The sequence below is a fragment of the Scyliorhinus torazame genome, chromosome 16 (assembly GCF_047496885.1).
Source record: "Scyliorhinus torazame isolate Kashiwa2021f chromosome 16, sScyTor2.1, whole genome shotgun sequence".
Lineage (NCBI taxonomy): Eukaryota > Metazoa > Chordata > Chondrichthyes > Carcharhiniformes > Scyliorhinidae > Scyliorhinus > Scyliorhinus torazame.
In genome coordinates, this window is record NC_092722.1 from 190,797,030 (window position 1) to 190,819,661 (window position 22,632).

Below are 22,632 nucleotides of genomic sequence, written 5' to 3' on the forward strand. Positions count from 1 at the left end.
AGCGTTGGACTCTCGGAGGTGTTCGCTGAGGGAGTGCTGGACTGTCGGAGGTGCTCGCTGAGGGAGTGCTGGACTGTCGGAGGTGCTCACTGAGGGAGTGCTGGACTGTCGGTGGTGCTCACTGAGGGAGCGCTGGACTGTCGGAGCTGCTCACTGAGGGAGTGCTGGACTGTCGGAGCTGCTCACTGAGGGAGCGCTGGAGTGCGGAGGTGCTCACTGAGGGAGCGCTGGACTGTCGGTGTTGTGGCCAATATTTATCCTTTAATTCTCTCTCGTCTTGAGGGTGTTGGTGACTCTGCCACCCGTGGTTCTGTTGTGGCTGATCAGGAAACTCCCTGTTCTGACAAGCGGCCATGGGGGTAATGGAAAGATTCGGCCACATTATGGACACACTTTCCATGGACAACCAGTCCAGAGTGCGACTTGAATCCAGAGCGTCTGATTCAGAGGGAGGGGCGTTCCCCCTGTACCCCAAGACCCGCATCCTTTAGCTAACATTCCAAAGAGCTTGCTGTGTGTAAATTGGCCACTCAGTTTCCTACATCAGTATTTACACTTTATAAAGAACGCGGCTGTGAAGTGTTTTGGGACATGGAGAGGGTGTGGAAGTGCCTTTGCAGCAACTCGCCATCCGCCATCTTTGCTGTGCAATGTGGGACCTTCTGAAGGCAGGAGTGAATCAGCAGCTGGCGGGGAGGAACCGGGCGCCTCTCCTGACCTCCCGTGCTCACTGCCCGGCCTCACCCACGCAGAACGGACACGCGATTACGATGCGGAAAGGACAGCTAGCGAGGGAGAGATGGAGAGAATGGGAGCGAGGTTACAGGAGAGAAAAAAAAGGAGCAGATCGAATGGTCCCGGTCGAGGGCAGTTTGGACCAAAACCGTGGGGCCCCGCTTCCCATTACCTGTAGATAGCGGAGCTTGGGTAACTTCCTGGGTCGTAGCTGACCCGCACGTGACCCTGATAGAGTTCAACTGCTATGTGGTCATTGTCTCCGTTGTAGAGGAGGATCCCATTGTCTTCCGCAGTCGAGACCTGAGGAAACAAATGTCACTTTCCTATTATTAAGTGTCTGGTGTAGACACTTCCTGTCTGTAAGCTGCACTTCCTGTTGTCACAACTTTTAGTCCCATTTTCCTCTCAATATAATAAATAGGAGCAGGAGTAGGCAATTCGACTCCTCGAGACTATCCGGCATTCATTAAGATCACACCTGATCTATCCCCATCTTCCCACACACTATCCCATGTCCCTATAGGTTGAGAGGCGGTAGATTTAGAACTGAGATGAGGAGGAACTACTTCCCGCAGAGGGTGGTGAATTTGTGGAACATAGTGCGGTGGAATCTGAGTCACTAAAATGGTTTCCAGAAGGAGACAGATATATTTCTGATTTAAAGAAACGAGTTAAGGGCAGCATGACAGCACAGTGGTTAGCACTGTGGCTTCACAGCTCCAGGGTCCCAGGTTCGAATCCCGGCTTGGGTCACTGTCTGTGCGGAGTCTGCATGTTCTCCCCGTGTCTGCGTGGGTTTCCTCCGGGTGCTCCGGTTTCCTCCCACAGTCCAAAGATGTACAGGGTGGGTGGATTGGTTGTGCTAAATTGCCTTTAGTGTCTAAATAAGGTAAGGTGGGGTTACGGGGATGGGGTGGAGGTGTGGGGTTAGGTAGGGTGCTCTTTCAAAGGGCCAGTGCAGACTGGATGGGCCGAATGGCCACCTACTGCACTGTAAATTCTGTGATTCTCCCAGTGTCTGCGTGGGTCTCACCCCCACAACCCAAAGATGTGCAGAGTAAGTGAGTTTGCCACGTTAAATTGCCCTTTAATTGAGTTAAAATAAAAAAGAATTGGGTACTCTAAATTTATTTTTTTTAAAAGGGTTAAAGGGGTATGGGGAACAGGTGGATTGGAGACCAGAACGAGATCTGATTGAATGCCGGAGCAGGCTAGTGGGGCTGAATTGCCGACTTTGGCTCCTCGTTCCTATTTAAAAATCTATTGACCTCTGTCTCAAATGCATTCAACAGTGGAGCATCTGCCACTGTCTGCGATAGAATATTTCAGTGTCTCTCCTCTTCACACTGTCTGGGACAGAATATTTCAGTGTCTCTCCCGTTCACACTGTCTGGGATAGAATATTTCAGCTTCTCTCACCTTCACACTGTCTGGGATAGAATATTTCAGTGTCTCTCCACTTCACACTGTCTGGGATAGAATATTTCAGTGTCTCTCCTCTTCACACTGTCTGGGATAGAATATTTCAGTGTCTCTCCCCTTCACACCGTCTGGGATAGAATATTTCAGCGTCTCTCCCCTTCACACCGTCTGGGATAGAATATTTCAGTGTCTCTCCCCTTCACACTGTCTGGGATAGAATATTTCAGCGTCTCTCCTCCTCATTCTGTCTGGGATAGAATATTTCAGCGTCTCTCCCCTTCACACTGTCTGGGGTAGAATATTTCAGTGTCTCTCCCCTTCACACTGTCAGAATATTTCAGTGTCTCTCCCCTTCACACTTTCTGGGATAGAATATTTCAGCGTCTCTCCCCTTCACACTGTCTGGGATAGAATATTTCAGTGTCTCTCCCATTCACACTGTCTGGGAAAGAATGTTTTAGCGTCTCTCCTCTTCATTCTGTCTGGGATAGAATATTTCAGCGTCTCTCCCATTCACACTGTCTGGGGTAGAATATTTCAGTGTCTCTCCCCTTCATTCTGTCTGGGGTAGAATATTTCAGTGTCTCTCCCCTTCACACTGTCTGGGATAGAATATTTCAGCGTCTCTCCCGTTCACACTGTCTGGGATAGAATATTTCAGTGTCTCTCCCGTTCATTCTGTCTGGGGTAGAATATTTCAGCGTCTCTCCCGTTCACACTGTCTGGGATAGAATATTTCAGTGTCTCTCCCGTTCATTCTGTCTGGGGTAGAATATTTCAGCGTCTCTCCCGTTCACACTGTCTGGGATAGAATATTTCAGTGTCTCTCCCGTTCGCACTGTCTGGGACAGAATATTTCAGTGTCTCTCCCGTTCACACTGTCTGGGATAGAATATTTCAGCGTCTCTCCCCTTCACACTGTCTGGGATAGAATATTTCAGTGTCTCTCCCCTTCACACTGTCTGGGATAGAATATTTCAGTGTCTCTCCCCTTCACACTGTCTGGGATAGAATATTTCAGCGTCTCTCCCCTTCACACTGTCTGGGATAGAATATTTCAGTGTCTCTCCCCTTCACACTGTCTGGGATAGAATATTTCAGCGTCTCTCCCCTTCACACAGTCTGGGATAGAATATTTCAGTGTCTCTCCCCTTCACACTGTCTGGGATAGAATATTTCAGCGTCTCTCCCCTTCACACTGTCTGGGATAGAATATTTCAGCGTCTCTCCCCTTCACACAGTCTGGGATAGAATATTTCAGTGTCTCTCCCCTTCACACTGTCTGGGATAGAATATTTCAGCTTCTCTCCCGTTCACACTGTTTGGGACAGAATATTTCAGCGTCTCTCCCCTTCACACTGTCTGGGATAGAATATCTCAGTGTCTCTCCCCTTCACACTGTCTGGGATAGAATATTTCAGTGTCTCTCCCCTTCACACTGTCTGGGATAGAATATTTCAGCTTCTCTCCCGTTCACACTGTTTGGGACAGAATATTTCAGCGTCTCTCCCCTTCACACTGTCTGGGATAGAATATCTCAGTGTCTCTCCCCTTCACACTGTCTGGGGTAGAATATTTCAGCGTCTCTCCTCCTCATTCTGTCTGGGATAGAATATTTCAGCGTCTCTCCCCTTCACACTGTCTGGGATAGAATATTTCAGCGTCTCTCCCCTTCACACTGTCTGGAATAGAATATTTCACTGTCTCTCCCCTTCACACTGTCTGGGATAGAATATTTCAGCGTCTCTCCCCTTCACACTGTCTGGGATAGAATATTTCAGAGTCTCTCCCGTTCACACCGTCTGGGATAGAATATTTCAGCGTCTCTCCCGTTCACACTGCCTGGGATAGAATATTTCAGTGTCTCTCCCCTTCACACTGTCTGGGATAGAATATTTCAGCGTCTCTCCCCTTCACACTGTCTGGGATAGAATATTTCAGTGTCTCTCCCCTTCACACTGTCTAGGATAGAATATTTCAGCGTCTCTCCCCTTCACACTGTCTGGGATAGAATATTTCAGCGTCTCTCCCCTTCACACTGTCTGGGATAGAATATTTCACTGTCTCTCCCCTTCACACTGTCTAGGATAGAATATTTCAGCGTCTCTCCCGTTCACACTGTCTGGGATAGAATATTTCAGCGTCTCTCCCGTTCACACTGTCTGGGATAGAATATTTCAGAGTCTCTCCCGTTCACACCGTCTGGGATAGAATATTTCAGCGTCTCTCCCGTTCACACTGTCTGGGACAGAATATTTCTGTGTCTCTCCCGTTCACAATGTCTGGGATAGAATATTTCAGCGTCTCTCCCCTTCACACTGTCTGGGGTAGAATATTTCAGCGTCTCTCCCGTTCACACTGTCTGGGACAGAATATTTCAGCGTCTTTCCCCTTCATTCTGTCTGGGATAGAATATTTCAGCGTCTCTCCCCTTCATTCTGTGTGGGATACAATATTTCAGCGTCTCTCCCCTTCACACTGTCTGGGATAGAATATTTCAGCGTCTCTCCCCTTCACACTGTCTGGGATAGAATATTTCAGTGTCTCTCCCGTTCACACTGTCTGGGATAGAATATTTCAGCGTCTCTCCCGTTCACACCGTCTAGGATAGAATATTTCAGTGTCTCTCCCCTTCACACTGTCTGGGATAGAATATTTCAGTGTCTCTCCCCTTCACACTGTCTGGGATAGAATATTTCAGCGTCTCTCCCCTTCACACTGTCTGGGATAGAATATTTCAGTGTCTCTCCCCTTCACACTGTCTGGGATAGAATATTTCAGCGTCTCTCCCGTTCACAATGTCTGGGATAGAATATTTCAGCGTCTCTCCCCTTCACACTGTCTGGGATAGAATATTTCAGCGTCTCTCCCCTTCACACTGTCTGGGATAGAATATTTCAGTGTCTCTCCCGTTCACACTGTCTGGGATAGAATATTTCAGCGTCTCTCCCGTTCACACCGTCTAGGATAGAATATTTCAGTGTCTCTCCCCTTCACACTGTCTGGGGTAGAATATTTCAGTGTCTCTCCCCTTCACACTGTCTGGGATAGAATATTTCAGTGTCTCTCCCCTTCACACTGTCTGGGATAGAATATTTCAGCGTCTCTCCCGTTCACAATGTCTGGGATAGAATATTTCAGCGTCTCTCCCCTTCACACTGTCTGGGATAGAATATTTCAGCGTCTCTCCCCTTCATTCTGTCTGGGGTAGAATATTTCAGTGTCTCTCCCCTTCACACTGTCTGGGATAGAATATTTCAGTGTCTCTCCCCTTCACACTGTCTGGGATAGAATATTTCAGTGTCTCTCCCCTTCACACTGTCTGGGATAGAATATTTCAGCGTCTCTCCCCTTCACACTGTCTGGGATAGAATATTTCAGTGTCTCTCCCCTTCACACTGTCTGGGATAGAATATTTCAGCGTCTCTCCCCTTCACACTGTCTGGGATAGAATATTTCAGTGTCTCTCCCGTTCACACTGTCTGGGATAGAATATTTCAGCGTCTCTCCCCTTCACACTGTCTGGGATAGAATATTTCAGTGTCTCTCCCCTTCACACTGTCTGGGATAGAATATTTCAGTGTCTCTCCCCTTCACACTGTCTGGGATAGAATATTTCAGTGTCTCTCCCGTTCACACTGTCTGGGATAGAATATTTCAGCGTCTCTCCCCTTCACACTGTCTGGGATAGAATATTTCAGTGTCTCTCCCCTTCACACTGTCTGGGATAGAATATTTCAGTGTCTCTCCCCTTCACACTGTCTGGGATAGAATATTTCAGCGTCTCTCCCCTTCACACTGTCTGGGATAGAATATTTCAGCGTCTCTCCCCTTCACACTGTCTGGGATAGAATATTTCAGCTTCTCTCCCCTTCACACTGTCTGGGATAGAATATTTCAGTGTCTCTCCCCTTCACACTGTCTGGGATAGAATATTTCAGCGTCTCTCCCCTTCACACTGTCTGGGATAGAATATTTCAGCGTCTCTCCCCTTCACACTGTCTGGGATAGAATATTTCAGTGTCTCTCCCCTTCACACTGTCTGGGATAGAATATTTCAGCGTCTCTCCTCTTCACACTGTCTGGGATAGAATATTTCAGTGTCTCTCCCGTTCACACTGTCTGGGATAGAATATTTCAGTGTCTCTACCCTTCACACTGTCTGGGATAGAATATTTCAGCGTCTCTCCCCTTCATACTGTCTGGGATAGAAGATTTCAGCGTCTCTCCCCTTCACACTGTCTGGGATAGAATATTTCAGTGTCTCTCCCCTTCACACCGTCTGGGATAGAATATTTCAGCGTCTCTCCCCTTCACACTGTCTGGGATAGAATATTTCAGTGTCTCTCCCCTTCACACTGTCTGGGATAGACTATTTCAGTGTCTCTCCCCTTCACACTGTCTGGGATAGAATATTTCAGCGTCTCTCCCCTTCACACTGTCTGGGGTAGAATATTTCAGTGTCTCTCCCCTTCACACGGTCTGGGATAGAATATTTCAGCGTCTCTCCTCCTCATTCTGTCTGGGATAGAATATTTCAGCGTCTCTCCCCTTCACACTGTCTGGGATAGAATATTTCAGTGTCTCTCCCCTTCACACTGTCTGGGATAGAATATTTCAGCGTCTCTCCTCCTCATTCTGTCTGGGATAGAATATTTCAGCGTCTCTCCCCTTCACACTGTCTGGGGTAGAATATTTCAGTGTCTCTCCCCTTCACACTGTCTGGGATTGAATATTTCAGCGTCTCTCCCCTTCACACTGTCTGGGATAGAATATTTCAGTGTCTCTCCCCTTCACACTGTCTGGGATAGAATATTTCACTGTCTCTCCCCTTCACACTGTCTGGGATAGAATATTTCAGCGTCTCTCCCCTTCACACTGTCTGGGATAGAATATTTCAGTGTCTCTCCCCTTCACACTGTCTGGGATAGAATATTTCAGCGTCTCTCCCCTTCACACTGTCTGGAATAGAATATTTCACTGTCTCTCCCCTTCACACTGTCTGGGATAGAATATTTCAGTGTCTCTCCCGTTCACACTGTCTGGAATAGAATATTTCACTGTCTCTCCCCTTCACACTGTCTGGGATAGAATATTTCAGCGTCTCTCCCCTTCACACTGTCTGGGATAGAATATTTCAGTGTCTCTCCCGTTCACACTGTCTGGGATAGAATATTTCAGCGTCTCTCCCCTTCACACTGGGATAGACTATTTCAGCGTCTCTCCCCTTCACACTGTCTGGGATAGAATATTTCAGTGTCTCTCCCCTTCACACTGGGATAGAATATTTCAGCGTCTCTCCCCTTCACACTGTCTGGGATAGAATATTTCACTGTCTCTCCCCTTCACACTGTCTGGGATAGAATATTTCAGAGTCTCTCCCGTTCACACCGTCTGGGATAGAATATTTCAGCGTCTCTCCCGTTCACACTGTCTGGGATAGAATATTTCAGTGTCTCTCCCCTTCACACTGTCTGGGATAGAATATTTCAGCGTCTCTCCCCTTCACACTGTCTGGGGTAGAATATTTCAGTGTCTCTCCCCTTCACACTGTCTGGGATAGAATATTTCAGCGTCTCTCCTCCTCATTCTGTCTGGGATAGAATATTTCAGTGTCTCTCCCCTTCACACTGTCTGGGATAGAATATTTCAGCGTCTCTCCTCCTCATTCTGTCTGGGATAGAATATTTCAGCGTCTCTCCCCTTCACACTGTCTGGGGTAGAATATTTCAGTGTCTCTCCCCTTCACACTGTCTGGGATAGAATATTTCAGTGTCTCTCCCCTTCACACTGTCTGGGATAGAATATTTCAGTGTCTCTCCCATTCATACTGTCTGGGAAAGAATGTTTTAGCGTCTCTCCTCTTCATTCTGTCTGGGATAGAATATTTCAGCGTCTCTCCCATTCACACTGTCTGGGGTAGAATATTTCAGTGTCTCTCCCCTTCATTCTGTCTGGGGTAGAATATTTCAGTGTCTCTCCCCTTCACACTGTCTGGGATAGAATATTTCAGTGTCTCTCCCCTTCACACTGTCTGGGATAGAATATTTCAGCGTCTCTCCCCTTCACACTGTCTGGGGTAGAATATTTCAGTGTCTCTCCCCTTCACACTGTCTGGGATAGAATATTTCAGCGTCTCTCCTCCTCATTCTGTCTGGGATAGAATATTTCAGTGTCTCTCCCCTTCACACTGTCTGGGATAGAATATTTCAGCGTCTCTCCTCCTCATTCTGTCTGGGATAGAATATTTCAGCGTCTCTCCCCTTCACACTGTCTGGGGTAGAATATTTCAGTGTCTCTCCCCTTCACACTGTCTGGGATAGAATATTTCAGTGTCTCTCCCCTTCACACTGTCTGGGATAGAATATTTCAGTGTCTCTCCCATTCATACTGTCTGGGAAAGAATGTTTTAGCGTCTCTCCTCTTCATTCTGTCTGGGATAGAATATTTCAGCGTCTCTCCCATTCACACTGTCTGGGGTAGAATATTTCAGTGTCTCTCCCCTTCATTCTGTCTGGGGTAGAATATTTCAGTGTCTCTCCCCTTCACACTGTCTGGGATAGAATATTTCAGTGTCTCTCCCCTTCACACTGTCTGGGATAGAATATTTCAGTGTCTCTCCCCTTCACACTGTCTGGGATAGAATATTTCAGCTTCTCTCCCCTTCACACCGTCTGGGATAGAATATTTCAGCGTCTCTCCCCTTCACACTGTCTGGGATAGAATATTTCAGTGTCTCTCCCATTCACACTGTCTGGGATAGAATATTTCAGCGTCTCTCCACTTCACACTGTCTGGGATAGAATATTTCAACGTCTCTCCCGTTCATTCTGTCTGGGATAGAATATTTCAGTGTCTCTCCCATTCACACTGTCTGGGATAGAATATTTCAGCGTCTCTCCCCTTCATTCTGTCTGGGATAGAATATTTCAGCGTCTCTCCCCTTCACACTGTCTGGGATAGAGTATTTCAGTGTCTCTCCCATTCACACTCACCTGTAGTGAGATGTTGGCACGCGGCCAGTTCTTGAGCTCTGTGAACTGGAGGTAGGAGTCCCGGTCCACAAAATTGACGCTGACCAGCTTGTCGCACCGCGCCCCTCCGAAGCCGGGGAGGCACTGGCACAGGGCGCGGGGGCCAATGTTCACACACTGCCCACCATTGAGACAATCCTGCAATTGGCACTGGGCAGTCATCGGGGGTGCCTGGGAAGGCAGCTCACAGAAACGGCCACTTGGGGGAGGCAGAGAGACACGGAGAGAAATAGAGTCACTGGTCAGACTGGAGCTGATTTAAATACATTTCCTCAAAAACTGCTTTCCAACTATCATTTCCATTCTGCCTCCTGGGATACAGTCCCACAGATTCTATCAGACGTCACACAAGTGTTCCTTTGTGAAGACTTGATGTTGAATGTCGATTAATTATCTAATAGTCTTAACATTGAGCTCAAACCGCTCCATTGACTTGCTTCTCCCTATCCCCATAATCTACCCCTAGCCCCACTCTGGGCCGCCACGACCCCCATCGTCCAGTGCGACCTGGTCCGAACCCTGTTCCTGGCAGGACCCTCCCTGCTGGTGTGACCCCCACCCTGCCAGACTGACCTTTCCCCGCTTTCTACCGAATCTGACCCCCCCCCCCCCCCCCCGGTCTGACCTCTCCCCCCACCCACTGTTCTCTGAATCACTTGCATTTTAATTGTCCCTCTAAACACATTCTCTACGACAGCTGGTGCTGTCCCTGCATCCCAGTGACTCCTCACCCAAGCAGCCCTTCGCTGTTCCTGTCTCACCAGCCGGAGTGAGGAAGGTTGGGCGAGACGGGAGCTTGGGGATGTCAGCGTGGGTAAGTCCGCTCGAGAGTGACAATCCGCCGGAGATTGCTACTCGGAGGAAGTTACAGGTTGGTTTAGCACAGGGCTAAATCGCTGGCTTTGAAAGCTGACCAAGGCAGGCCAGCAGCACGGTTCAATTCCCGTAACAGCCTCCCCGAACAGGTGCCGGAATGTGGGCGACTAGGGGCCTTTCACAGTAACATCATTTGAAGCCTACTTGTGACAATAAGTGCTTTTCATTTCATTTCATTCAAGTTACGGGCTGTTGTAACATCTTGAACGCCACTCTCACTTTGTGCTTCCTGAGGCTCCGTGGGCAGCTTCGACCCGTCAGAGTGAGGAGGTTCTGCGTTTGAACTCCACCCCAGAGCCTTGAACGCAAAATCCAGACGGACGTGGCCGATGCAGGGAGTGCTGTGCTGTCCGAGATGCTGTCTGGGTGAGATGTTAAACAAGGCCATCCTACCAGCTCACGGGCAATACATCCTTCAGATCCAGGGGAGTTCTGCAAGGTGTCAATGTTTATCCCTGAACCAACATCACTAAATCACATACACTGGTCGTTGTCACCTTGCTGTTTGAGGGAGCTTGCTGTGCACAAATGGGCTGCCGCACTATCTACATTTCAACGGTGACGACACTTCACCTGGACTTCATTGGCTGTAGAGAGATTTGGGGCTTCCTGGGATTGTCAAGGGCACTATATGTAAATCCAAATCTTTATTCATTTTCACTGATGTACTGGCAGCTGTAAGACTCCGATAACTTGGCAATACTCGCAGCTGTAAAATGTCTTCCTCACTCACCTGTAACCCTCCGAGCACAAACAGGTATAGCCGCCAATCCCAGCTATACACAAACTGCTTCCCTGACACTTGTGATCGTCACAGTTGTCAATGGCAACACTGCAGTTATCTCCAGCATATCCAGAATTGCATTCACACCTAAAAAACACAGCATCAAGATTCAAACCAGGGACTGTGATTAACTTGGACAGGTTCCAGTGACAGAGTGTCAGGTCCAACCTCACACCTACACATTCCTATCCATTAGATACAGAGTAAAGCTCCCTCCACACTGTCCCCATCAAACACTCCCAGGACAGGTACAGCACGGGGTTAGATACAGAGTAAAGCTCCCTCTACACGGTCCCCATCAAACGCTCCCAGGACAGGTACAGCACAGGGTTAGATACAGAGTAAAGCTCCCTCTACACTGTCCCCATCAAACACACCCAGGACAGGTACAGCACGGGGTTAGATACAGAGTAAAGCTCCCTCTACACTGTCCCCATCAAACGCTCCCAGGACAGGTACAGCACGGGGTTAGATACAGAGTAAAGCTCCCTCTACACTGTCCCCATCAAACGCTCCCAGGACAGGTACAGCACGGGGTTAGATACAGAGTAAAGCTCCCTCTACACTGTCCCCATCAAACACTCCCAGGACACGTACAGCACGGGGTTAGATATTAAAAGTAAAGCTCCCTCTCCACTGTCCCCATCAGACACTCCCAGGACACGTACAGCACGGGGTTAGATACAGAGTAAAGCTCCCTCTACACTGTCCCCATCAAACACTCCCAGGACAGGTACAGCATGGGGTTAGATACAGAGTAAAGCTCCCTCCACACTGTCCCCATCGAACACTCCCAGGACAGGTACAGCACGGGGTTAGATACAGAGTAAAGCTCCCTCTACACTATCCCCATCAAACACTCCCAGGACAGGTACAGCACGGGGTAAGATACAGAGTAAAGCTCCCTCTACACTGTCCCCATCAAACACTCCCAGGACAGGTACAGCACGGGGTTAGATACAGAGTAAAGCTCTCTCCACACTGTCCCCATCAGACACTCCCAGGACACGTACAGCACGGGGTTAGATGCAGAGTAAAGCTCCCTCTACACTGTCCCCATCAAACACTCCCAGGACAGGTACAGCATGGGGTTCGATACAGAGTAAAGCTCCCTCTACACTGTCCCCATTAAACACGCCCAGGTCAGGTACAGCACGGGGTTAGATACAGAGTAAAGCTCCCTCTGCACTATCCCCATCAAACACTCCCAGGACAGGTACAGCACGGGGTTGGATACAGAGTAAAGCTCCCTCTACACTGTCCCCATCAAACACTCCCAGGACAGGTACAGCACGGGGTTCGATACAGAGTAAAGCTCCCTCTACACTGTCCCCATTAAACACTCCCAGGACAGGTTAGATACAGGGTATAGTTCCCACTACACTGTTCCCACTTGTACAGCACTTGATGAAACTGCCTGCATCAATCCTGTTCTCTAACTTCCCAATAACACAATCGGTGTCGGTGATTGGGCCAGATCTTCGCGGCTCCAATATGTTACTTACTTGGGTCCCTCAGTGGTCACTGCGCACTTTGAGTCCTGGTGGCAAGGGTTTAATTCGGGTGTGCAATGGTCAACCACCTCCTCGCACAAATCTCCTGCATCGGGAGAGAGAGCAAGGTCACACCTGGTCAGCACCCAGCTCCAACACACAATATTCACATCCCGTCAGTCAGCCCGGGAGCAGCGGTGATGTAGCTGGGTAGCACCGTTATCTCAGACTCCCACTCTGACGTGAAGGGGAGGCATATTCTCCCAATTCAGCCGCGAGGGAGTGCTGAGATGTCACAGATGCTCTCTTCCAAATGAGATGATAAACTCAAGTCCTGTCTGCCCCCTCCGATGGAGATGAGGGATTCCATGTCTACTATTTTGAGGAAGAGCAGGGGAGTTCCCCCTACTGTCCTGGTGATATTTATCCCTCCGTTAACGTCATGAAGACCTGATTATCTGGTGGTTGCCACATCACTGTTTGGAATCTTGCTGTTTGCTAATTGGATCCTACACGACAGTGATCCACTTCAAATGCTTCTCTGGCTGTGAAACATTGTGGGATGTCCTGAGATTGTGTAAGGTGCTATTGAAATGCAAATTCCTTTGTTGTTTAACAGCTTCCGCCTCCATGCTCTAATTGATACTTGCTCCTTGACTTAGTTTGCCCTCTGGATTAAACCCGTGTGTGGCGAGTACTGAGCCTGTGGCACTGCCTGAACTTAGAAGAATGAAAAGGTGACTTAATTGAAACATATGGGGCTGGATTCTCCCGAAATGGGGCTATGTCCCCACGCCAGCGTAAAATCACTGGCGTTGCACCCCCGACTTTCCTCAAAAATGGCGCATTCAGACTGCGGAGGCAGCTCCGTAATGTCGGCCGTTGATCAGCCGCGCGCCCCTGCATCGGACCGGTCTGATCTGTGTCCCGGCCCCCTCCCCGGTGCCTGATCCCCCCCCCCCCCCCCCCCCCCCGCCCCCCACCAGGGCGGCCGCAGACTGAGTCCGTAGACGCCACACGAGAGTCCCGGCCGGCCAGACCATGTTAGTTCCAGGCCGTCGGGAAGTCGGCCGGTCAGGGGTGGAGTATTGCTGGGCGGGTATCTGGCAATGGCCCCCTAGCCGCGCGGAGTTATTCGCGAACGCGTGGATATTCGGGGCCTGCAGAATCGCCGGGCCCGATTCCGTCAGGAAAGTTGATTCTCCGCCCCCGTGCCAAACGGGATTTCGGCCTCGGGGCTGCGGAGAAACCGGCCCGTGAACTGTCCAAGGAGCAGGCAGGGTGTAACGCTGAGAGGGTGTTTCCCCCTGGTGGGGGAGTCTAGAACATGGGGCCACGGATTCAGAGAGACGGGTCCGACATTCCGCAATGGGATGAGGGGAACTCTCTTCACTCAGTTGGATGTGACTCTCTGGGATTCTGCACCCACTGGCCTGGGATCGGTGGCGAGGCTCCGTCAACAAGTACATCGAAGACCCAACGCGATAAAATTTTAGATGCTGAGGGATGTGGGGAAAGTACGAAAAGGTGTGAAAGTCGAAGACCAAATTTGACCTTGTTGCATGGCGGACCAGTTTGATGGGCTGAATGGGCAATGCCTACTATTTCCTGGGACCTGATGAGCGATGGGTTCGAAGGAAGAGAGAGTGAGAGCGAGGCAGCGCTTCACTCCACTGGCCGTGGGCTGATGGTGGAGTTGAAGAAGGAATCGAGTGATCTGCTGGTTATAGAGAACTGATTCACTAACTCCCAAGCAAGGCCTTCCTCAGTTCCCACTAGTTATTAGTTAGTAGTGAGTTGTTAGTGATGGTTATTGTATCACTGAAGGGAATTAGTCATGTATAGTTAATCAAGCTGAGAGTATACGGAGGTGGTAGCAGCGAGCCGGGTGTTGAAGGAAGGACGTATTTGCAGAAACACAACATTCACGCATATGGAACTCAACCTCTTGTCTCAGGATATTATACTTTCACCTTTCCCCCTGGCTCAGCTCCACATTGAACCATTCCCCATCCCAAACACCTAATCAGTCAGTGTCAGCATTTTAAACTCTTGTGTCAGAAATCACTGCTTCAAACTCCCCCTCCAGGCATACTGACACTCAGTATTGGTACTGAGGGAGTGTTGCACTGTCAGAGGGTCAGTACTGAGGGAGTGCAGCACTGTCAGAGGGTCAGTACTGAGGGAGTGCCGCACTGTCAGAGGCTCAGTACTGAGGGAGTGCTGCACTGTCAGAGGGTCAGTACTGAGGGAGTGCTGCACTGTCAGAGGGTCAGTACTGAGGGAGTGTTGCACTGTCAGAGGGTCAGTACTGAAGGAGTGTTGCACTGTCAGAGGGTCAGTACTGAGGGAGTGCAGCACTGTCAGAGGGTCAGTACTGAGGGAGTGCCGCACTGTCAGAGGCTCAGAACTGAGGGAGTGCTGCACTGTCAGAGGGTCACTACTGAGGGAGTGCTGCACTGTCAGAGGGTCAGTGCTGAGGGAGCGCTGCACTGTCAAGAGAGTCAGTACTGAGAGAGTGCTGCACTGTCAGAGGGTCAGTACTGAGGGTGTGCTGCACTGTCAAGAGAGTCAGTACTGAGGGAGTGCCGCACTGTCAAGAGAGTCAGTCCTGAGGGAGTGCCACACTATCAGAGAGTCAGTACTGAGGGAGTGCCGCACTGTCAGAGGGTCAGTACTGAGGGAGTGCTGCACTGTCAGAGGGTCAGTACTGAAGGAGTGTTGCACTGTCAGAGGGTCAGTACTGAGGGAGTGCAGCACTGTCAGAGGGTCAGTACTGAGGGAGTGCCGCACTGTCAGAGGCTCAGAACTGAGGGAGTGCTGCACTGTCAGAGGGTCACTACTGAGGGAGTGCTGCACTGTCAGAGGGTCAGTGCTGAGGGAGCGCTGCACTGTCAAGAGAGTCAGTACTGGGAGAGTGCTGCACTGTCAGAGGGTCAGTACTGAGGGTGTGCTGCACTGTCAAGAGAGTCAGTACTGAGGGAGTGCCGCACTGTCAAGAGAGTCAGTCCTGAGGGAGTGCCACACTATCAGAGAGTCAGTACTGAGGGAGTGCCGCACTGTCAGAGGGTCAGTACTGAGGGAGTGCTGCACTGTCAGAGGGTCAGTACTGAGGGAGTGCTGCACTGTTAGAGGGTCAGCACTGAGGGAGTGCTGCACTGTCAGAGGGTCAGTACTGAGAGAGTGATGCTCTGTCAGGGGTACTGTCTTTTGAGGGATTGTTGATGCGAGGCCCTGTCTGCTCTCTGAGGTGGATTAAAAAATTTGATATTTTTAACAAAAGGCAGACTGTCACCTCTGGCTAAAATTCATCCTCGCACAAAATCCCCCAAAAATGTTCATTATCACATTGCTGCGTGTGGGATCTTACTGTGCATAATCTGGCTGCAGCAATTATAACATTACAACAGTTGCCACACTCCGCATTTAGCTCATTGGCTGTCAAGAGCTTTGAGATGGCCTGAGGTTGAGAAAGGTGCTATAGAAATGTAGTTCTTTCTATCTGTTGGAGCTCCCATTCCCCTCCCTCGCTCCTGCAACTTGCTCAGTCTGGACCATCGCACTCACTCACCTGTGTGATAGGGGGGGCACAGGCAGGTATAGTTATTGATTCCGTCCAAACAGGTGGCACCATTTTTGCAGGCGTTTACTTCGCAGTCATTAAGATTGGTGGCACAGGTGTTTCCTACGAAACCCGCTGGGCAGGTACACCTGTAGGGTAACAGGATGTTGAAACGAAAATCAGCTCAAAACTCGCACACAATTTAACAGCAAAACAACCTGAATGAGACGAGCTGCAAATCTTCCCACGGATTCCCATCATAGCTCAGCATTCCAGTACTGAGGGAGTGCTGCACTGTCAGAGGGTCAGTACTGAGGGAGCGCTGCACTGTCAGAGGGTCAGTACTGAGGGAGCGCTGCACTGTCAGAGGGTCAGTACTGAGGGAGGGCTGCTCTGTCAGAGGGTCAGTACTGAGGGAGTGCTGCTCTGTCAGAGGGTCAGTACTGAGGGAGTGCTGCACTGTCAGAGGGTCAGTACTGAGGGAGTGCTGCACTGTCAGAGGGTCAGTACTGAGGGAGTGCTGCACTGTCAGAGGGTCAGTACTGAGGGAGTGCTGCTCTGTCAGAGGGTCAGTACTGAGGGAGTGCTGCTCTGTCAGAGGGTCAGTACTGAGGGAGTGCTGCACTGTCAGAGGGTCAGTACTGAGGGAGTGCTGCACTGTCAGAGGGTCAGTACTGAGGAAGCGCCGCACTGTCAGAGGGTCAGTACTGAGGGAGCGCCGCACTGTCAGAGGGTCAGTACTGAGGGAGTGCTGCACTGTCAGAGGGTCAGTACTGAGAGAGTGCTGCACTGTCAGAGTCAGTACTGAGGGAGTGCTGCACTGTCAGAGGGTCAGTACTGAGGGAGTGCTGCACTGTCAGAGGGTCAGTACTGAGGGAGCGCCGCACTGTCAGAGGGTCAGTACTGAGGGAGTGCTGCACTGTCAGAGGGTCAGTACTGAGAGAGTGCTGCACTGTCAGAGTCAGTACTGAGGGAGTGCTGCACTGTCAGAGGGTCAGTACTGAGGGAGTGCTGCACTGTCAGAGGGTCAGTGCTGAGGGAGTGCCGCACTGTCAGAGGGTCAGTGCTGAGGGAGTGCCGCACTGTCAGAGGGTCAGTGCTGAGGGAGTGCTGCACTGTCAGAGTCAGTACTGAGGGAGTGCTGCACTGTCAGAGGGTCAGTACTGAGGGAGTGCTGCACTGTCAGGGGGTCAGTGCTGAGGGAGTGCCGCACTGTCAGAGGGTCAGTGCTGAGGGTGTGCCGCACTGTCAGAGGGTCAGTACTGAGGGAGTGCTGCACTGTAAGAGGGTCTGTAATGAGGGAGCGCTGCACTGTCAGAGGGTCAGTATAGAGGGAGCGCTGCACTGTCAGAGGGTCAGTACTGTGGGAATGCTGTGTTGTCAGAGGGTCAGTACTGAGGGAGTGCTGCACTGTCAGAGGGTCAGTACTGAGGGAGTGCTGCACTGTCAGAGGGTCAGTACTGAGGGAGTGTTGCACTGTCAGAGAGTCAGTACTGAGGGAGTGCCGCACAGTCAGAGGGTCAGTACTGAGGGAGTGCTGCACTGTCAGAGGGTTACTATTGTGGGAATGCTGTGTTGTCAGTGGGTCAGTAATGAGGGAGTGCTGCACTGTCAGAGGGTCAGTACTGAGGGAGTGCTGCACGGTCAGAGGGTCAGTACTGAGGCAGTGCCGCACTGTCAGAGGGTCAGTACTGAGGGAGTGCTGCACTGTCAGAGGGTCAGTACTGAGGGAGTGCTGCACTGTCAGAGGGTCAGTACTGAGGGAGTGCAGCACTGTCAGAGGGTCAGTACTGAGGGAGTGCAGCACTGTCAGAGGAGCTCCAGACGCACTGAGACATACTCCACAGGGCCTAACAGTTTCATGGACAATGAGGGGAGGACAAGGTGCGGCTGGGTGGCGAGGTGAGTGTTGACGGGAAGCAGGGGGGCTGGGAATGATGCTGGTGACAGATCCACCCCCACTCCCTCCATCCTTTACAACCCCCCCCACCCCCACACATACAAGATACACTGGAGAAAAACAATGAAAGGCTGAAGAAATGGAAACCCATGTTTCTGAGCGACAGCTGGGAATGTTCGCGGCTGTTTACAAAGTGGATCAAATTCAAACCTAATCTATTGAAGCCAATGGAAATCCGCCGCTGATTATTTACACAACGCTACAGTCTCGGCCACCCGTGTCTGGGCAACATGTGTTGTACTGTATTGGGTTACAACCCTGGGTCACGGGGACGTGCTCGGGTGGGGGGGAGAGACAGGGTCCCTGAAGAAGCAGTTCACTCAACTTTCACTTTCTGTTTACTTTTTGATTCCTTCGTTTCTGCCGCTGTCACCTCCAGACTCCGGAGGCCGATCACCTCCAGAGTCCGGGACCACCAGCAGCTGACGGCCTGACCACCGATGTTACAATTGGGGGTGCATTCGAGGGCAGGCCTGAAGGTTTGTGGCGATCTCGGAGGATTGTCGGGCTGGAAGCCGGGACAGAGATGGTGCGGAAGGCATTGAAAAGAAGGAGTTTCAAATCGAGAGGGGGTGGGGGGGCCACTGTTAGTGAGTACCATCCCGGGTGAATGGTTCTTGGTTTGAGTTATAACACAGGCAGCGGAGTCTTGAACGAGCCCAGGTTTGCACCGTACGCAAAGTGGCGGTCCGGCTGGAGGAACCATTGGAATATCGAGGCGGGAAGTGATGAACATGTGGTGTTCTTCATCATTCAGATCCTAGGATGCCGTTGTGTTCACAAAGACCACAACTAGGTTTTGTATTAAATAAAGCTAAAGATTTATTTACACTACTTAATTGAATTCGACCTCTTCTATATAATAAACAATTGACAATAAATATACAATCTACACTCATCTACCAATAATCTCTACACGAATACAATAACTATGATCTGCTCTCACTCACACCAGCTTTCCTACAATCATTCTCCTCAACACTCTCCCAGACAGCTTAGTATCGATGCTTTATATAGTTCTGCATCTAGCTCCCCCTAGTGGTTGATTTGAGGCATAACATTAACCCTTACAGTTCTGTACATTTCTCATAATGTTGCAGAAGGGATGATGACTTTGATAGCGGAGGAACTGAGGCAGGTCAGAGAGCCACCACGTTACGGAGGAATTGGCATTCTGAGCAAAGAGGTCAGGAGCTCGACTCCAGATCGATTTGGGGCCAGTTAAAATACAGGAGATGTTTTAAAAAATGAACAGGTGCCTGCTCACCAGAATGGACTGCGGTGTCCGTCCTTAACATGGCAAGTCCCTCCATTCTCACAAGGGTTACCGATGCAGGCATTGATCGGAGATTCACAGTGCCTGCCCTGGAAGAGTTGGAGAAAAGAGAAAAGTTACTTCTTGTTGGGTACTGCGCTCACTGAAGGTGTAGCGACCATTGCCAGTGAAGAAAGGGTGTACTGCCTACATTCCAAATCAAGACTGGGGGTTGGATAGAGAAACTGTTTGCACTGGCAGCGGGACCAGTAACACACACACACACACACACACACACACAGGATGCAGATTTACGGTAATTGGCAAAGGGGCCAGTGGGGTGCGGGCGGGAGTTGGGTGGGGAGATTCTTTTTAATGCAGTAAATTGTCCCGATCCAGGATGTACTGCCTGACAACTGGATGGAAGCAAATTCAATCCTAACACTGAAGGAATTGGATAAATACTTGAACAGTAACAAGTGTAGCTCAATGAGGGAACGAGGAGGGCAATTGGGACCAAGTGGACAGGTCGCTCTGTCTCTCTCACCACGGACCCAAGGGTGCTGTGTGGAACTATCACCACTGCCTTCAGAGCCTCCAGCCGAGGGACAGTCTAACAATCAGAACCAGACCTTCCAGGGGTGAAGTTAGCAAATACTTCGACAGGCAAAGGCCGGAATTCACTCCCATTGATGTTGGGTCAACTGTTCATTTTAAATCAGTGGTTATGAATTTTTGTCAGCCAATAAGGAAAGGGAGTTTGGGACATACAGGTCAGCCATGATCTCATCAAATGGCAGAACAGAGTCAAGGGGCTGAATGGCCTGTTCCTGCATTCTTATCTGACCCTACATCAGCTGTTCTTAATCCAGTTATATCAAAGTTAGACAAACACACACACACAAACATACACACACACACGTTCTCATACAAACACACATAAACACACGCACAAACACATACAAAAACACATGCACAGACATACATATGCACACGCACACACACAAACACACACAAACAGAAAGTGCACACAGACTGAGACCTCTCTCATTTAGATGTGGTGTAGTCAGAAAACCAGCAGTGAGTGCAGGAATGAGCCGACACCAAGATTATTGTGCAATAAAGGCATTTGGCAAACGGTGAAAACCTAATGGTGCAATTTGCTGGAGACCTGAAATTTAAAAAAAAGCTGCTTGAAATACTCAGCAGAACCGGCAATATCTGCGGAGAGGGAAACAGAATTAACGTTTCAGCTCGATGACTCTTCAATAGAATTGGGAGACCCAACAGATCTAACAATTTAAAATCAAATAGAGAGCTGGGGAAAGGATGGGATGGGAACGTAATGGAGAAATAAATAATGGAGAGTGATGCTGCAGAACAAAACGAAGTGATAGCGAGACAAGTAGAAATGTTATTATTCCTTCACCTTATGTTATTCTGTCATTTAAACCTCCCCAGACCCATCTATTGCTGCTTTATTTGTCTCTTACACAGAATAACAGATACCCGGGAGTGAGTTACAGACTGGAATCTAATCGAGGGGTTTGGGTGGTTTATATATAGAATAACAGATACCCGGGAGTGAGTTACAGACTGGAATCTAATCGAGGGGTTTGAGTGGTTTGTAAATAGAATAACAGACACCCGGGAGTGAGTTACAGACTGGAATCTAATTGAGGGGTTCGGGGTGGTTTATATATAGAATAACAGATACCCGGGAGTGAGTTACAGACTGGAATCTAATCGAGGGGTTTGGGTGATTTATACATAGAATAACAGATACCCGGGAGTGAGTTACAGACTGGAATCTAATCGAGGGGTTCAGGGTGGTTAATATATAGAATAACAGATACCCGGGAGTGAGTTACAGACTGGAATCTAATCGAGGGGTTCAGGGTGGTTTATATATAGAATAACAGATACCCGGGAGTGAGTTACAGACTGGAATCTAATCGAGGGGTTTGAGTGGTTTATATATAGAATAACAGATACCCGGGAGTGAGTTACAGACTGGAATCTAATCGAGGGGTTCAGGGTGGTTTATATATAGAATAACAGATACCCGGGAGTGAGTTACAGACTGGAATCTAATCGAGGGGTTTGGGTGGTTTGTAAATAGAATAACAGATACCCGGGAGTGAGTTACAGACTGGAGTCGAATCGAGGGGTTTGGGTGGTTTATATATAGAATAACAGATACCCGGGAGTGAGTTACAGACTGGAATCTAATCGAGGGGTTCGGGTGGTTTACATATAGAATAACAGATACCCGGTAGTGAGTTACAGACTGGAATCTAATCGAGGGGTTCAGGGTGGTTTACATATAGAATATCAGACACCCGGGAGTTATTTACAGACTGGAATCTAATCAAGGGGTTGGGTGGTTTATATATAGAATAAAAGATACCCGGGAGTGAGTTACATACTGGAATCTAATTGAGGGGTTTAGATGGTTTATATATAGATTAACAGATACCCGGGAATGAGTTACAGACTGGGATCTAATCGAGGGGTTTGGGTGGTTTATATATAGAATAACAGATACCCGGGAGTGAGTTACAGACTGGGATCTAATCGAGGGGTTTGGGGTGGTTTATATATAGAATAACAGATACCCGGGAGTGAGTTACAGACTGGAATCTAATTGAGGGGTTTGGGTGGTTTATATATAGAATAACAGATACCCGGGAGTGAGTTACAGACTGGAATCTAATCGAGGGGTTTGAGTGGTTTGTAAATAGAATAACAGACACCCGGGAGTGAGTTACAGACTGGAATCTAATTGAGGGGTTCGGGGTGGTTTATATATAGAATAACAGATACCCGGGAGTGAGTTACAGACTGGAATCTAATCGAGGGGTTTGGGTGATTTATACATAGAATAACAGATACCCGGGAGTGAGTTACAGACTGGAATCTAATCGAGGGGTTTGAGTGGTTTATATATAGAATAACAGATACCCGGGAGTGAGTTACAGACTGGAATCTAATCGATGGGTTCAGGGTGGTTTATATATAGAATAACAGATACCCGGGAGTGAGTTACAGACTGGAATCTAATCGAGGGGTTTGGGTGGTTTGTAAATAGAATAACAGATACCCGGGAGTGAGTTACAGACTGGAGTCGAATCGAGGGGTTTGGGTGGTTTATATATAGAATAACAGATACCCGGGAGTGAGTTACAGACTGGAATCTAATCGAGGGGTTCGGGTGGTTTACATATAGAATAACAGATACCCGGGAGTGAGTTACAGACTGGAATCTAATCGAGGGGTTTGGGGTGGTTTATATATAGAACAACAGATATCCGGGAGTGAGTTACAGACTGGAATCTAATCGAGGGGTTTGGGTGGTTTATATACAGAATAACAGATACCCGGTAGTGAGTTACAGACTGGAATCTAATCGAGGGGTTTGGGTGGTTTATATATAGAATAACAGATACCCGGGAGTGAGTTACAGACTGGAATCTAATCGAGGGGTTCAGGGTGGTTTACATATAGA

General features: G+C 49.2%; 1 protein-coding gene across 5 annotated transcripts in view; it reads right to left on the bottom strand.

Annotated features, from left to right (window-relative positions):
• Window positions 1-22,632, bottom strand: part of LOC140393331 (slit homolog 1 protein-like) — a 477,252-nt gene that overhangs the window by 94,461 nt on the left and 360,159 nt on the right. For all 5 annotated transcript variants that reach the window (XM_072479670.1, XM_072479671.1, XM_072479669.1 and 2 more), the window contains exons 28-33: window positions 19,137-19,234; window positions 15,919-16,058; window positions 12,360-12,453; window positions 10,804-10,941; window positions 9,156-9,393; window positions 908-1,038 (exon numbers count right to left, since the gene is read on the bottom strand). In XM_072479670.1, coding sequence (XP_072335771.1) covers window positions 908-1,038; window positions 9,156-9,393; window positions 10,804-10,941; window positions 12,360-12,453; window positions 15,919-16,058; window positions 19,137-19,234 — 839 coding nt within the window. The remainder of the gene's footprint in view (window positions 1-907; window positions 1,039-9,155; window positions 9,394-10,803; window positions 10,942-12,359; window positions 12,454-15,918; window positions 16,059-19,136; window positions 19,235-22,632) is intronic.